This window comes from Ornithorhynchus anatinus, chromosome X2 (assembly GCF_004115215.2).
Source record: "Ornithorhynchus anatinus isolate Pmale09 chromosome X2, mOrnAna1.pri.v4, whole genome shotgun sequence".
Lineage (NCBI taxonomy): Eukaryota > Metazoa > Chordata > Mammalia > Monotremata > Ornithorhynchidae > Ornithorhynchus > Ornithorhynchus anatinus.
Genome location: NC_041750.1, coordinates 7,326,573 through 7,339,527, shown reverse-complemented (window position 1 = coordinate 7,339,527; position 12,955 = coordinate 7,326,573). Strand labels below are relative to the sequence as shown.

The window sequence follows — 12,955 nt, the reverse complement described above, 5'->3', positions numbered from 1 at the left end:
TATAATATTCTCCTTACCGGTTTCACAGTATTGTTAACAAAAAATAAAATCCTCATTGGGGGAAGTGTGAAGATAGGTGAGGTTGAGGGAAACAAAAGGGTAGACTGGTAAATTCATTAAGGGCAGGGACTGTGTCTCTTACTTTTCCTGTATGCCCCCATGTGTTCAGTACAGTGCTCTGTACACAGGTGCTTAGTAAATATAAATACTGATAATGATGATGCTATTTCCATTTTAAAATGTCATGCTTAAAAATCAATGGCGTGAAACAAATAGAAAAGTATTGAGTTAGATGATGCAGAAATGGAGTCCAATATATAATGAATTCATTATCTCTTTTTTCCACCAGCAACATTTGTTGATGTTTAACCTGAAGATAAAGGGAGAATATCTGTAACAGTGTTTTAGGCTCCTCAAAGGAAAAGGTCAATGTAAATATAATTAGGTGCAATCCTATCTGGAGTCAGAGGGCTAGGCAAGGTGGCCTTAAGAGGCCCCTTTCAGCCCAGACAGGGCTCAAAGTAAAGTTGGACTTGAACCAGAAAGGGGATGGGCTCCCGGCCATTCCGATAAGACCAGGCGTTAGGATGGGGGTAGCGAAGAATTTCAAACCGACACAGTGAGACTCCAGCTCACTTTTCAAGCCAGTGTGGAGGAGAGGAATGCCACAGGTCCCCTGACTGGCTTCTCCCGTCCCCGCCTTCCCCATGTCAGCTCCTCAGCCCTTCTAGTAGGTGACTGGCGGTCTGGCACGCTGCTGCCCAAACCCCAGGCTGCGGCCTGGGGCGGGGGCTGGCTTTGTTTTGGGGCCAAGCTTACTTGGCCCACACGCTAGTAAGGGGCAGCGCAGCCTCCGTGCCACCTTGGAGCTAAAAGAAAACAAAGAAGCCTTTTTGAAATTATTCAAGCCAGAAGAGGGACGGAACCACTCATGCTTTAACTGATGCCCTGTTCCAGATCGTTCCACCTCACTTCCTTCCACTTGTGAGCTTGAGATTTCTGGAATTCAATAAGACATTTGGAAAGACTTAATTGGAGCTGAATTGTCCTCTCTTCTCCACCCGTCACCCCAACCTTGTGATTTGCCAGACCTGTTCTGCATAGAGCACATCCAAAAAATTGAGATTAGCCCAATTTTGAAGAGAGGGAACCCAGAGCAAGAACAATTAGAAAGAAAAGCAACAGGATCTGTTGGATGCCCCACTTATCTGGGAATTGGGAATCCTGGGCTCTGTTCCCAGCTGTGCTATGGGGTGCTGGATTCTAGGCAAATCCCCTCAATCAGTGGTATTTATTGAGCACTTGCTCTGTTTAGAGCACTGTACTGAGCACTGAGGATACAACAAAGTTAGCAGACCTGATCCCTGCCCACAAGGAACCTACAGTCCATTGGGTGGAGGGAAGGGCTTCAGTTTCCTCTCTGCATAATGGAGGAAATCATTCTTCCCTCCTAAACTGACAGAACTATGTGAAAGTGAGTTAGAAGATACAGATATAGTGACTGCCCACCCCCAAGAAAATGAGCTATGTAAGTGGAAGGGTAAATAGAAAATGAAATACTTAATAACGTATGCACTGCAGCTGGCTCTTGAATCTTGTGGAGTCGTAATCCAATCAAACCATCAGGCAAAATTCAGTTCAATCAATCACTCAATCATATTTATTGAGTGCTTACCATGTGCAGTGCACTGTTCTAAGTGCTTGGGAGAGCCACTTGTCAGCTGTGTGACTGTGGGCAAGTCACTTCACTTCTCTGTGCCTCAGTTACCTCATCTGGAAAATGGGGATTAACTGTGAGCCTTACATGGGACAACCTGATTACCCTGCATCTACCCCAGCGCTTAGAACAGTGCTCTGCACAAAGTAAGTGCTTAAATACCAACATTATTATTATGATATAACAGAATTGGTAGACGTGTCCCCTGCCCACATAGAGTTTATAGTCTAGAGATTTGGAGGAATGGACGCTTAGTTCATTTAAGATCTCAAAAAGCCTAATTAAGACTGTTGTTCTAAGCGAATTAGAATTGGGCCTGCTAACATTTTACTTCAGTGTGCTCCCTTAGTTTAGTATATAGAACAAAGTTCAGGTCATGCCACATGTGCACTCACTGAACTTGCAACTTTGAAGTGGTTGATATTTTTGTTTGGAAGTGAATTTCAGTGTCTCAAATATATTTTTTATGGTATTTGTTAGGCGCTTAGCAGTGTGGCTTAGTGGAAAGAGCATGGGCTTGGGAGTCAGAAGTCATGGGTTCTAATCCTGGCTCTGCGACTTATCAGCTGTGTGACTTTGGGCAAGTCACTTTGCTTCTCTGCCTCAGTTACCTCATCTATAAAATGGGGATTAAGACTATGAGCCTCACGTGGGACAACCTGATGACCTGGTATCTACCCCAGTGCTTTGAACGGTGCTTGGCACATAGTAAGCACTTAACAAATACAATCATTATTATTATTAGCAGGCACTGTACTAAATGCTGCGATAGATAAAAGCTAATCAGGTTGGACACAGTCCCTGTTCCAACATAGGGCTCATAGTCCTAAACCCCATTTTACAGATGAGGTAACTGAGGCACAGAGAAGTTAAGTGATTTGCTCAGGGTCACACAGCAGGTAAGTGGCGGAGATGGGATTAGAATCCAGGTCCTTCTGACTCTATCCATTAGACCATGCCTCTCCTGGTACTCTCTTTAGTCCTACCTTCTTTATAAGTTACCCACTTAGCCCCAGAAATGGAATGGTCCAAGGATATTTACTGAAAAGATCCAAATTGGGTGAACACTTAGTTTACTGAGCTCATAAAATATTGAATAATTAAGCACATTAATTCCTCACCCAGGTGATGTGGCACTGGATACTGAAGAGACTTTACAAAAGAAGAGATCTTCTAATCTAATAGGGGCAGGCAAACAAACTTAAGAAAACAAATCTACAACTTGATAAAGGGCGAAAGCAGCAATAATAAGAATATGTAGAAAAGTGACTTAATTGCACATTTGTGCTGAGATCTCTGGTGGATGGTTTAAATCAGGGTAGTGAGGGTTTAACCAGGAAAGACTTGGTGCAGGTGGTGAGATTTTTGGTTTGTGCCTTTGGCTCTCTTATCTCTAGGATGATGTCTGTAACCTCAAACACCTTACTCTAAATTGCCTTGCTGGGTATTTTTTTTTTCCTTTGGTTTCATTGCAGCCTGAAAACCTTCTGTACACATCCAAGGGAAAAAGCACAGTACTCAAGCTCACAGATTTTGGATTTGCCAAGGAGACTACTCAAAACACCCTGCAGACGCCATGCTACACTCCTTATTATGTGGGTGAGTTTGCTTCCCTGTGTACTCCCTCACCTCTCTACTTAACCACTGGGGAAAGATGTCCTAGGCCCCTACAGCTGCAGTAGAACCCACACATCACTGAAAGGGTGAAGGTACCAGGAGTTCAGTTCTTTGCCCAGATCAGAGAAACTACTTCTTCAAGGTGCGTAAGGGTCATGTCAGATAGAGATTTAGTAGCCGCTTTCAGATACCCTCTGGAATCGAATTGGAAAAGCTTGAAGGAGTTGCTCCTGGGGAAGCTTGGCAGCTTGACAAGGATCAGGGTAGGTGCTGGTCATTTCTGGCCTGACCTGCTTAGCTCTTCTTTCTTCCCTTCCAGATGCACTCCTGCAGAGAGGTTTTCCAAAACCCTCCTTCAGGTCAGATGATTGGCTTAGGCTGGGGAGAATGTGCCACTTGTACCCTCCAGCCCTGCCCATTAGGGCTCCAACTTCTGGCTTTGGGCTGGCCTTCCTTTTCTCCCACACAATACTCACATGTGGTAGAGACCTGGCTGGGAAGGAAACTCAGTGTCCTAAACCCATTGGCCTAAGGGCAACTCTCTGTTTAGACTGGCCTTCCTTAAGTGGCCATGGAGGGTCCAGGCTTTGGAGGACCTTTCTCCCATCAACTGGGGGATGGGAAGGTCCCTTTTATCTAGCTGCAGCAGGAAAGGCAAATATCCCAGGGTCTGCTGGCTGAGGCCTCTTTTCACTTCCCTTTCCACTACACCCTGCTGCACTGCCCTCTGGAACTCTCAGGAAGGGGCCCGGTTCCCTTTGGAAGAATTGCCCAGGCAAGAACCCATTTTCTACACCTTCCTTTCCATCTTCAAGGAATAATAGTTCTTGGGCAGGTGCCACTGTGACTAGGCAAGGTAGTCTTCCCTCTTAATGCTGGCTCACCCATATAAGCATACTAGGCAGTTGCCTAGAATGCTATTTGTTTTTTGGCTAAGTGTCCTTTTTTTCTCTTTCCAACTTCTGCTTCTGCCTTGGGCTACAACTGCCTTTGGCATAGAGTGCCAAAATGTTTTGAGCAGTTCTGTCTGCTCTACCCCAAAGAGAGCAAAATAGGTGAGCCTGCCTTTGCTTAAGAGTTCTCTTTCCCACCCCCAGCCCATGAGGGAATATCAATGGGAGTTTGACCTTCTTTAGAAGCTTAAAAACTCCAGAGGAAACTTAGGTCTCTTCCTTGTTTGTTTCAACTATAGTTAGTGGTAGTTAGGAGAAAAGAGTGGCATGTGATAGCACGAGTCATAGAGCTTGTGAACTCCATGGCCAAGGCAGTGAATTATCTGGCCAACAAAGGATGTTAGACACCATAAGAAGCCGTCTCTCCCATCAGAGGAGGCCCTACAGGCCGTCTGCGACATGCCTGGTAACTCTGAGGTTTCCCATTCAGAACCATTGAGATTCTGCCCAAATCTATTCCCAGGAGTATGGGGAAGATGAGAGACGCACCGATAGGCCTGGCGTATGTGCTAGTGAATCTTCGAAGATTACCCAAGGCTTCCGAAGACGGGGCGCTCTCAGAACAGGGATTGACAAAATCACTTGCTCAGTGCAAATAGAGGACTGCAATCCTAGTTACCTGGGCAGATCCTTTTTCTTCTTGAAGCACTGCCCTGGGAATAGATCGTTAGGCCTATGATGTGGGTTTGGCAGGGACCAAGAGTGTAAAGTAGGCCAGTGCAGCTGACCCCTCGAACATTGATTGATCAACCCAGTCCTCCAGGATCTAAATAGCCAGGCAGCAACATAAAAATTCAGTTCAACAGTGGTATTTATTGAGCTCTTACTTTGTGCAAATTGCACTAAGTACTTGGGACAGTACAACAGAATTAACGGACATGTTCACTGCCCATAACGAACTTAAAGTCTAGAGGGCGAGAAGATGGTGTTCCTGAGAGAAACATTCACCTTACCACCACAGAAGACTGACTGTGGACCCTTGACCCAGAGGATGTTTGCCCCCACATCCTCAAACCCAGCAAATTCCTCCAATCAGTCATATTTATTGAGCGCTTAGGATTCCTGCAGTTTCAGAATGGCGAGGCTCATTGCCAGTCTCCCTCAGTTTCAGGTTCATATTGGTGTCCCAGGTTTTCACAGAATGTCTGATAAGACAGGTGGCTTGGCTAAGGAGGCAGAGTCTTCACATCATCACCTACCCTGATGGCTATCTTGTCAAATACTCCTCCATGCTGCCTGACAGGAAAGTCCTAGAATACCCTCCTGCAATCCAGATGGGTTCCCTCCTAGGAACAGTTCTTTATTGGAGCCACCCTGGACACCCAGATGATGAGGGTATTTCTGCCCAGCACATCACAGCATTCAAGCAAGGAGGTGGGTGCCAGCAAGGGAGTGCCTTGAAGTCTTGGGAGTTGTGGCAGTCACGACCGTTGCCCTTCCTCCTTTTGGCTCACTTAGGGATGTGCTCATTGCACCTAGCCCTCAGGACCCAGTGGAGGCAGACATCCTCCCAACCAGAGACATCCAGGGTGGTCTCTAAGAGAAAACTATTGACAGGACACCAGTTCTCAGAACCCTCCTTCCAGCTAGGCCTAACTACACTGACAGGATAAAGACCCCACCTAGAAGATGAAGGGAATATTGCTCTACCAGGGAAGGAGAAGGTTCTGGCGACGTCAGGAAACCCTCACATCTTTCCTTGACCCTCAAGTTATCAGGGTCTCTTCAGACTTGGGGAGGTTGTAAGCTCCTTGAAGGCAGGGAGCATATCTTCCAACTCTACTGTACTCTCCCAATGGCCTAGTACAATGCTCTGCCCATAGTAAGCACTCAGTAAATACATGGATTGATTGCCAGAAATCAGTCTTTTAGCCTCTCCAGCTACCTTCTGTTCCAGGATTCCATATTCTCAGGCAGTAGCAACCAAAGGACTTACTTGGAGGGAATGGTTTGTGTATGCCTTCCCACTTACCCTTAATCTGCAGGGTACTCATGGAACTAAGAAATTGAGGAGAGAGAATGGGCTGTCTTTAGCCCAGCAGTAATGGCTCTTCATGATTTATGAACTCCCCATACACTTGGGGTATGATCCAAGTCTGCTCTCCCAGAACAGGGGTTTAATTACTTCATCTTGACTCAAACATAATGGCCTGGCTTCTGATCAGGTGGAGGTGACCATGGTCAACTGTGCAACCAGAATTTTGCTGGAAACCAAGAGGCTGACTCATGCTCCCAAGTGGGCCCGCTTCTCCTACTGGAGCTCATCTGGGACCACTGAGTTCCCTGTCCAGTCCCTCCTGGACTATCCATTGCATTTAGATCCAATTGGCCTGCATCATGGTACACATGGCAGCAATTTCCACCTACTCTGCCCTTCTGGAGGGTAAGGAGGTGGACAGCTGCCTTCCGGCCATGAGGTTTCTTTCGGGGCTGTTTTAACTCAACTCATCCATCAGAAGTCCTCTACTCTTTGAGAGATTAATGTCCTGCCATAAGGTGGTGGGACCAGCCTTTCAAGAAACAGTCTCAGCTCATTCAATAAGAGGACAAGTTGTTTCCACAGAGGCATCACACATCCCCATAGAAGAGATTTGTAGCCCGCTCTACTCCACTCCCTTTACTTTTGGGAGCCATAACTCTCTAGATGTAGTCTCCAGACAAAAGACCTTGTTTTGGTAGATCCATTCTTCTGCACCTCTATCAGCAAAGTGGGAATGAGCCACAGGATCTACTAGAATGATCATCTGGGGTGTCCCTTATTCACCTTTAGAGAAACAAGAGTTATTCACTCTAACCTGAATTCTCCAAAGGCATGTAAACATGCCAGATGGTCACACCCACTCTCTCCCCACCTCCCTCAAGGATGGCTTCTTTTTTCTTATACCGGACTTGGATTGTCAGGAAGTGGGAGGGAGAAGGGTCTGGCTTCCTTGTTTTGGGCAAGCTGCCTGCTGTCCTGGGAACAGCCCCATTGGAGCTGTCCAAGGAGTAGTCCTGAGGGTACCTGGGAGCAGCTAACAGAATAATTATACTGTTGTGTATGTTGTGATTTACCAATCTGTGGGGAGCCCAGGTTGTGGTGAGTAACCTTAGGAGTTGAGCCACATGTGAGCCTAGGGAAATAGCATATTCAGAATCACCTTCCATTCCTATACCTTATTATGAATTTTGTGACTTTGGTGCTGAGTGAAATCAACAGGTTAAAACTCTTGGGGAGTTGGAAAAAGGGAGAGCTCCGTATGCATGAGGAGCTGCCAAAAAACCTCCCAAACTCAAAATTATGATATCTAAAATAGATCCTGAAAAAGTCCAGCCAAGCATTCTGTTTTCTAAATGACATCATGGGAGCTCTAAATATATAAGTGATAAAAACTGCCATCAGCCTGAGAATAAAAATCAAACTTGAATTTTGTTTTTCTTACTTTTTAAATTTTACTTGGTATTTATATTCTAGAAACAGGCACTCAATTTAGCCTAAAAATAACCAGTAATGAAATTAACCGTAGCAGAGAAAGTTCTAACCTCACACCTAGAAGAGCACCTATGCCTGTTCATCTTGACCCTAGGTTTGATATTTTTAGTATCCCAGGTTGGTCTATGTGTTTGGGAAACTAGGGCAATAGAAGCTTTTGCAGCCTCAGGTAACCAAAGATTTCTTTTAATCAAAATGCAGTTTACGTGGAGTTTTTTGCCAGGCAGATTTCCCAGGATCAATCAGTCAATCAATCATGGTATTTATCAAGCAGTTTCTCTGTGCTTACTGTAGACATTAAAACAGATTAGATCCCTCAGCAATCAATTAACATTTTGGACCAAGTGATTTCACAAAGCCACTACTACTTGAGTAGGGAGAGGTGAGGGGATCACTTTACTGAAAAAGATTCCTATTTTTCCAGGGTTTTTTTTTATGGTATTTAAGTGCTTACTGTGTGTCAGGCACAGTTTTAAACACTGGGGTAGGTACAAGTTAATTAGGTCGGACACAGTCCCTGTCCCGCATGGGACTCACAGTTTAAGTAAGAGGGAGAACAGGTACTTAATCCCCATTTTACAGTGGAGGAAACTGAGGCACAGAGAAGTTAAGTGACTTGTCCAAGGTCACAAAGCAAGAAATAGGCAGAGCCGGAATTAGAACCAGCTCCTCTGACTCCCAGGCCTGTGCTCTTTCCACTAGGCCACGCTGCTTCTATTTTTCTTCCATGGAGTTCACCTAGCTTACATGAATATTCTTGATTGAACTTTGCCCTTGTCCAGTGTCCATAGTATGAGTTGGTCCTGAGTTATTTGACCATGCATATTACCCAGTGGGGATGGGGTAAGGAAGACTGAGGCCGTGGCAGCCAAGCGTAGAGGAAGCTGGCAGGCTGGATGGCAGACTGGGCAGCCGAAAGCTTCTCCTGGAAGGCGTAGGGAGCCATTGAGTTGGGAAGCTGCAAAAGCACCTGGAGCATCAGAACCTAAGCCAAGCTGGGGCACAAAGCTGCACTGAGCCAGGTTGTGGGAGAGCAGAAGTCATGGGGGAAGTGAGTGCCCATGTGACCTTTAACCACACAATAATCCCTGGGGGTGGGAAGAAGGGGAAGGGAGTGGGGGAGGTGAGGGAGAGAACAGCAGTGGAGCAAACTGGCTGGATGGCTGGTGGGATGGGCAGTCGAAAGCTGAACAGAAGGACACACCAAGTAGGGAAAAAGGAAACAGAGCAAGTGCTTGGCAACATCCAAGTTCTGGGAAGCAGAGCCAGCTAACTTGGGGTGCAGCCCTGAGCCTGGTCATGGGAGAAGGTTCTTCCTTGGAAATGTTCCCTCTAATTTTTGTTACTCCACCATGTGAATGGAGATCTGCTCATGTGGCTGGCTCATGTTTTTGCAGTGTGAGACTTGGGGTAGGAGGTGAGGGTGGGATTGGAGTGGACACTTGTCTACAGCTTGGAATTAAATGTTACCAGGGCCCGGAAATGTAGTCTCGGCATTAATGCAGCAGCACCCGATGGCCCCAAGACCAAAAGTGGCTCCAGCTGGCAAGGCTGCAATATTCTCTCTGAGTTCCTTGGGCAAGTGGCTCAGGAGCACTATAACACCTGAGCGATTCCTTGCACAGCCAAGTGCCTTAGTTGTTTAGGTGTGAAACCAGCAATACAGAAAAAAGGGCTTTTTGAGGATTACTGTATTATGGTACAGCTTCCCTCCCACCACTCCCCACGGCTTCCCAAGTAGCCAGAGTGATTCATCAGTGCTCTGCACACAATAAGTGCTCAAAAAACACTATTGTTTGATCAGAACTATGCATCCAGGCCCTGCATCGATCTAATAGTCTTTTTACTGAGCACCTACTGAATGCTAGGCACGATTCTAAGCGATGGGAAGAGTGCAACTGAAGCAAATTGCACTTTCCTGCCCTTAAGAAGCTTACAGTTTTATGGGGGAAACAGGCAAAAGATAGGAGGAAGAAGTATCTTGCTGCTTCCCCTTTACCTGACCACTTTGCCGACCAATTGGAGCCACCAATGAGCATTTGAGACTGCTGCCTGCAAGCAAAGCCGTACAACTTTTGCAATTTCTTAAAACATAACCACTTATTTCATCAAAAAAGCTGGTTTGGGGATTTTTTTTCCTTTACCACTTGTGCAACCATTTGATGTCCTAGTAATACATAGCCATGGACTAATGCAGGTTTCTGCCAGAGTTAGATCAGCAGGACTGTTACAGCTCATTTCTAGTTGGCTGATTCCTCTAGCCCAAAGGTTTTCAAAGGGTAGAGAGTATTCCTGGGAGTACCCAGAGGCCTGCAGGAGGTCCAGCCTGCAGGAATGGAAACTTAGGGAGCTCAGCAGGAAGCAGCAGGTCAGGAGCAGGTGAGAAGAGGCTGAGGGTATGTTCTTATCACTGGCTTTGGGAAACTGATGCTTTTTGCTCCGCCTGAAGGAGAACTTGGCTCTGGTGAGTATTTCTGTGGTGGTGGTGGTGATGGGGTTTGAGGGAGGGGCACAGTAAATAATGAGTGGTGAGTGTGTTGGGGGAAGAGAAGGGAGGTGGATTCTTCAAGTGAACCTTGAGACTGAAAAGATCTGATTTCTGAAAAAGAATGAAAACCTTAGATTCTTGTCCTTCAGGGTCCTTGCATATTCTGCCAATTTACCTTAACAGGTAATAGGGCTACTAGCCCTCAGTTTCTTGAGCAGAGAGTTCTTGGCCCCTGTGAAGTGGGCTCCAAAAAGTTATCATCAGTTCAACAGGGCCTCTGAGTGCCACGGTTAGAGTTCTCTTTGAGCCATCATTTCTTTGTCATTTAAAAAAAACAACAAACCTTGACTGGGTTATGTAGTGTGCTAACAAGCTGGGGCGAATGGGTGTCTGACACTTACTCTAATTCTTTCCCTTTCCAGCTCCAGAAGTTCTAGGCCCTGAAAAGTATGACAAGTCGTGTGACATGTGGTCACTTGGGGTCATCATGTACATTCTGTAAGTACAGGAAAGGAACTGATCAGGGGACCTTGTTCCTTCTGCCAAGTGCAAAGATAGGACGGGGATTCTGAACTGAAATCCTATCTCTCACTGCCACAGATTTGTTGTGTCAGTTTGGCAAGCCATTTAATACCTCCTGTATTTTCTAAGTCCCTGATAGTGTAAAAATCCAATACATAACCTCTTATTCCTCTCACTGTACTGTTCAGCCTAAAGAAAGATACCAAATCTGAGATTCTGCACAATTTTATTCCTGGTATCCTTTCCATCAGAAAACAATTTTTCCCATTTCTAAGCCATTACACAAGTTTTTCCCTCCGTGCTCTTCCAAGCAAATCAAGATCCTTCCTTCTAAAACGTTTCTATATAAGAATATTAGAAGTGTCATTATTGGGTCAGACCAATGGTGCATCAAATGCAGTTTTTTTTGTTTTTTATTTCTCTGACAGTTGCAATAAAATACTTGCAGAAACAGTGTAATGCTTGCCCTCCCTGACATCCATCCTAGTGGTTAGGGATGTACCAACCAATGTACCTAAACTTCCCCTCTAGTACTCCAATCTGGACATCTCAACGATGCATTTGATCAAGATGAAACCTATCTTGAATCTACTGATCTGGGGAGTCTCCACAGCTTTCTATGGCAATGGATTCTGTAGACTTACCATGGACCACCTGCTGTAAGAAGAAGTGAACTCTTCACTTTCAAACCTAAAGAGGGTGCCCCTTTGTCCAGGGGTGGGATTTGGTGAACAGCAATTCCATGTTCACCCTGTCCACACCCTTCATGGTTTTATAGATTTCAGTACTGTGTCCTTTCATCTTTCCAGACTAAAGAGACTTAATTTTTTCCATTGATCCATCTTTAGAAACACCTTTATCCCCCTCCTGATCATCTTGGCTCCCCTTCTCTTTAACATCTACAGTTCTATCATGAACTTTCTAAAGTGAAACAAACAGAATTGTATGCAGTATTCCAAATGTGGACTTGTCCTCATTTTATATAGCGGCAAAATTTTTCCTTTATTCTGTTTTCTGTCCTTCCTGATGGTGCCAAGAGTTTGGTTGGCCATTTGACAGCTTCTGCAAATTAAGACCAATGATTTGAAGGAACAGTCAACAGTGATTCAAGATCACTTTCCTGAGTTGACTATCATTCAGAGCCTATCATCTGCTTTTTTTTTTGGCTAACTCATCTTTATGAGATCATCTTACAGTTTGGCCCAAATTCATGAGTTTACCACCTGAAAGAGCTTAGTCATTTGCAAACTTGGAGATTTCACCAAACACACCCTCCAGATCATTTATGAAGTTGTTAAAACCTATTCTGACACTGATCCTTGGGAAACCATGTCTTTACATTCTCCAATCCTCAAATTGGCCATTTTTATCCTCCCAGCTTTCAGCCTTTGAACCAGTTTTCTTTTCATGGTTAAGTATTCCTTTTTTTGAAAGTCTTTATCATGAGCTTTTCAGAGAACTCCAGCAAATTAGTGAGGCATGGTTTCCCTTTATGGAAGCCACAATATTTCTCCCTCCAATGGGCCATGATTAATTATAGAATCTACCAATTTGACAAGAATGAAAATGAGATCCACCGGGATCACCTAGGGAACCCTATTATAGATAGATGTTACATTGGTCTTCTGCCAGTCCTTTGGCACAGTGGCCATTATTAATAATTGGTGCATTTTTATGAAGAATTTTACAGCTTCCCCTCTGTTTCTTCAAAAACTCTGAGTGGATGCTCCCCAGCTCCCAGGGATTTCTTTAGATATAGGTGACCAATTTGGACTAAAATGTCCTCTGTGGTCACTACAGTCTGTTACAGTTATCTGCCATCTGTAGCTATCGGCTCCAAAAAATAATTTGGATAGGTGAATTTCTCTAAATCTTCCTCATAATGACCAAACTAAATTATTTGTGGAGCCTCCCAGCTATCTTCTTTTCACCCTTGAGTGGGATTTTTATCTTCTGATAGTCAAGTGCTCCACTGATTCCCTAGCTAGTTTCCTGCTTTTGATATATTTAAAAATTTCTAATATTAGCTTTGGCACACTTCAAATTCCTTTTTGGCCTCCCTCATTTCCTGTTTGTATTTGACATTCCACTCTTTATGAACTTTCTAGTTCTCATTCAGATGAACTTGCCATTTTTAAAAGGATGCCTTTTTTCCCCTTGATCTCTTATTCTGCCAGTTAGATAAG

General features: G+C 44.8%; 1 protein-coding gene across 2 annotated transcripts in view; it reads left to right on the top strand.

Moving 5' to 3' along the window:
* The window catches only part of MAPKAPK3 (MAPK activated protein kinase 3), a 119,069-nt gene that overhangs the window by 92,518 nt on the left and 13,596 nt on the right, over positions 1-12,955 (top strand). For both annotated transcript variants that reach the window (XM_029053409.2, XM_029053408.2), the window contains exons 6-7: positions 3,193-3,316; positions 10,670-10,745. In XM_029053409.2, coding sequence (XP_028909242.1) covers positions 3,193-3,316; positions 10,670-10,745 — 200 coding nt within the window. The remainder of the gene's footprint in view (positions 1-3,192; positions 3,317-10,669; positions 10,746-12,955) is intronic.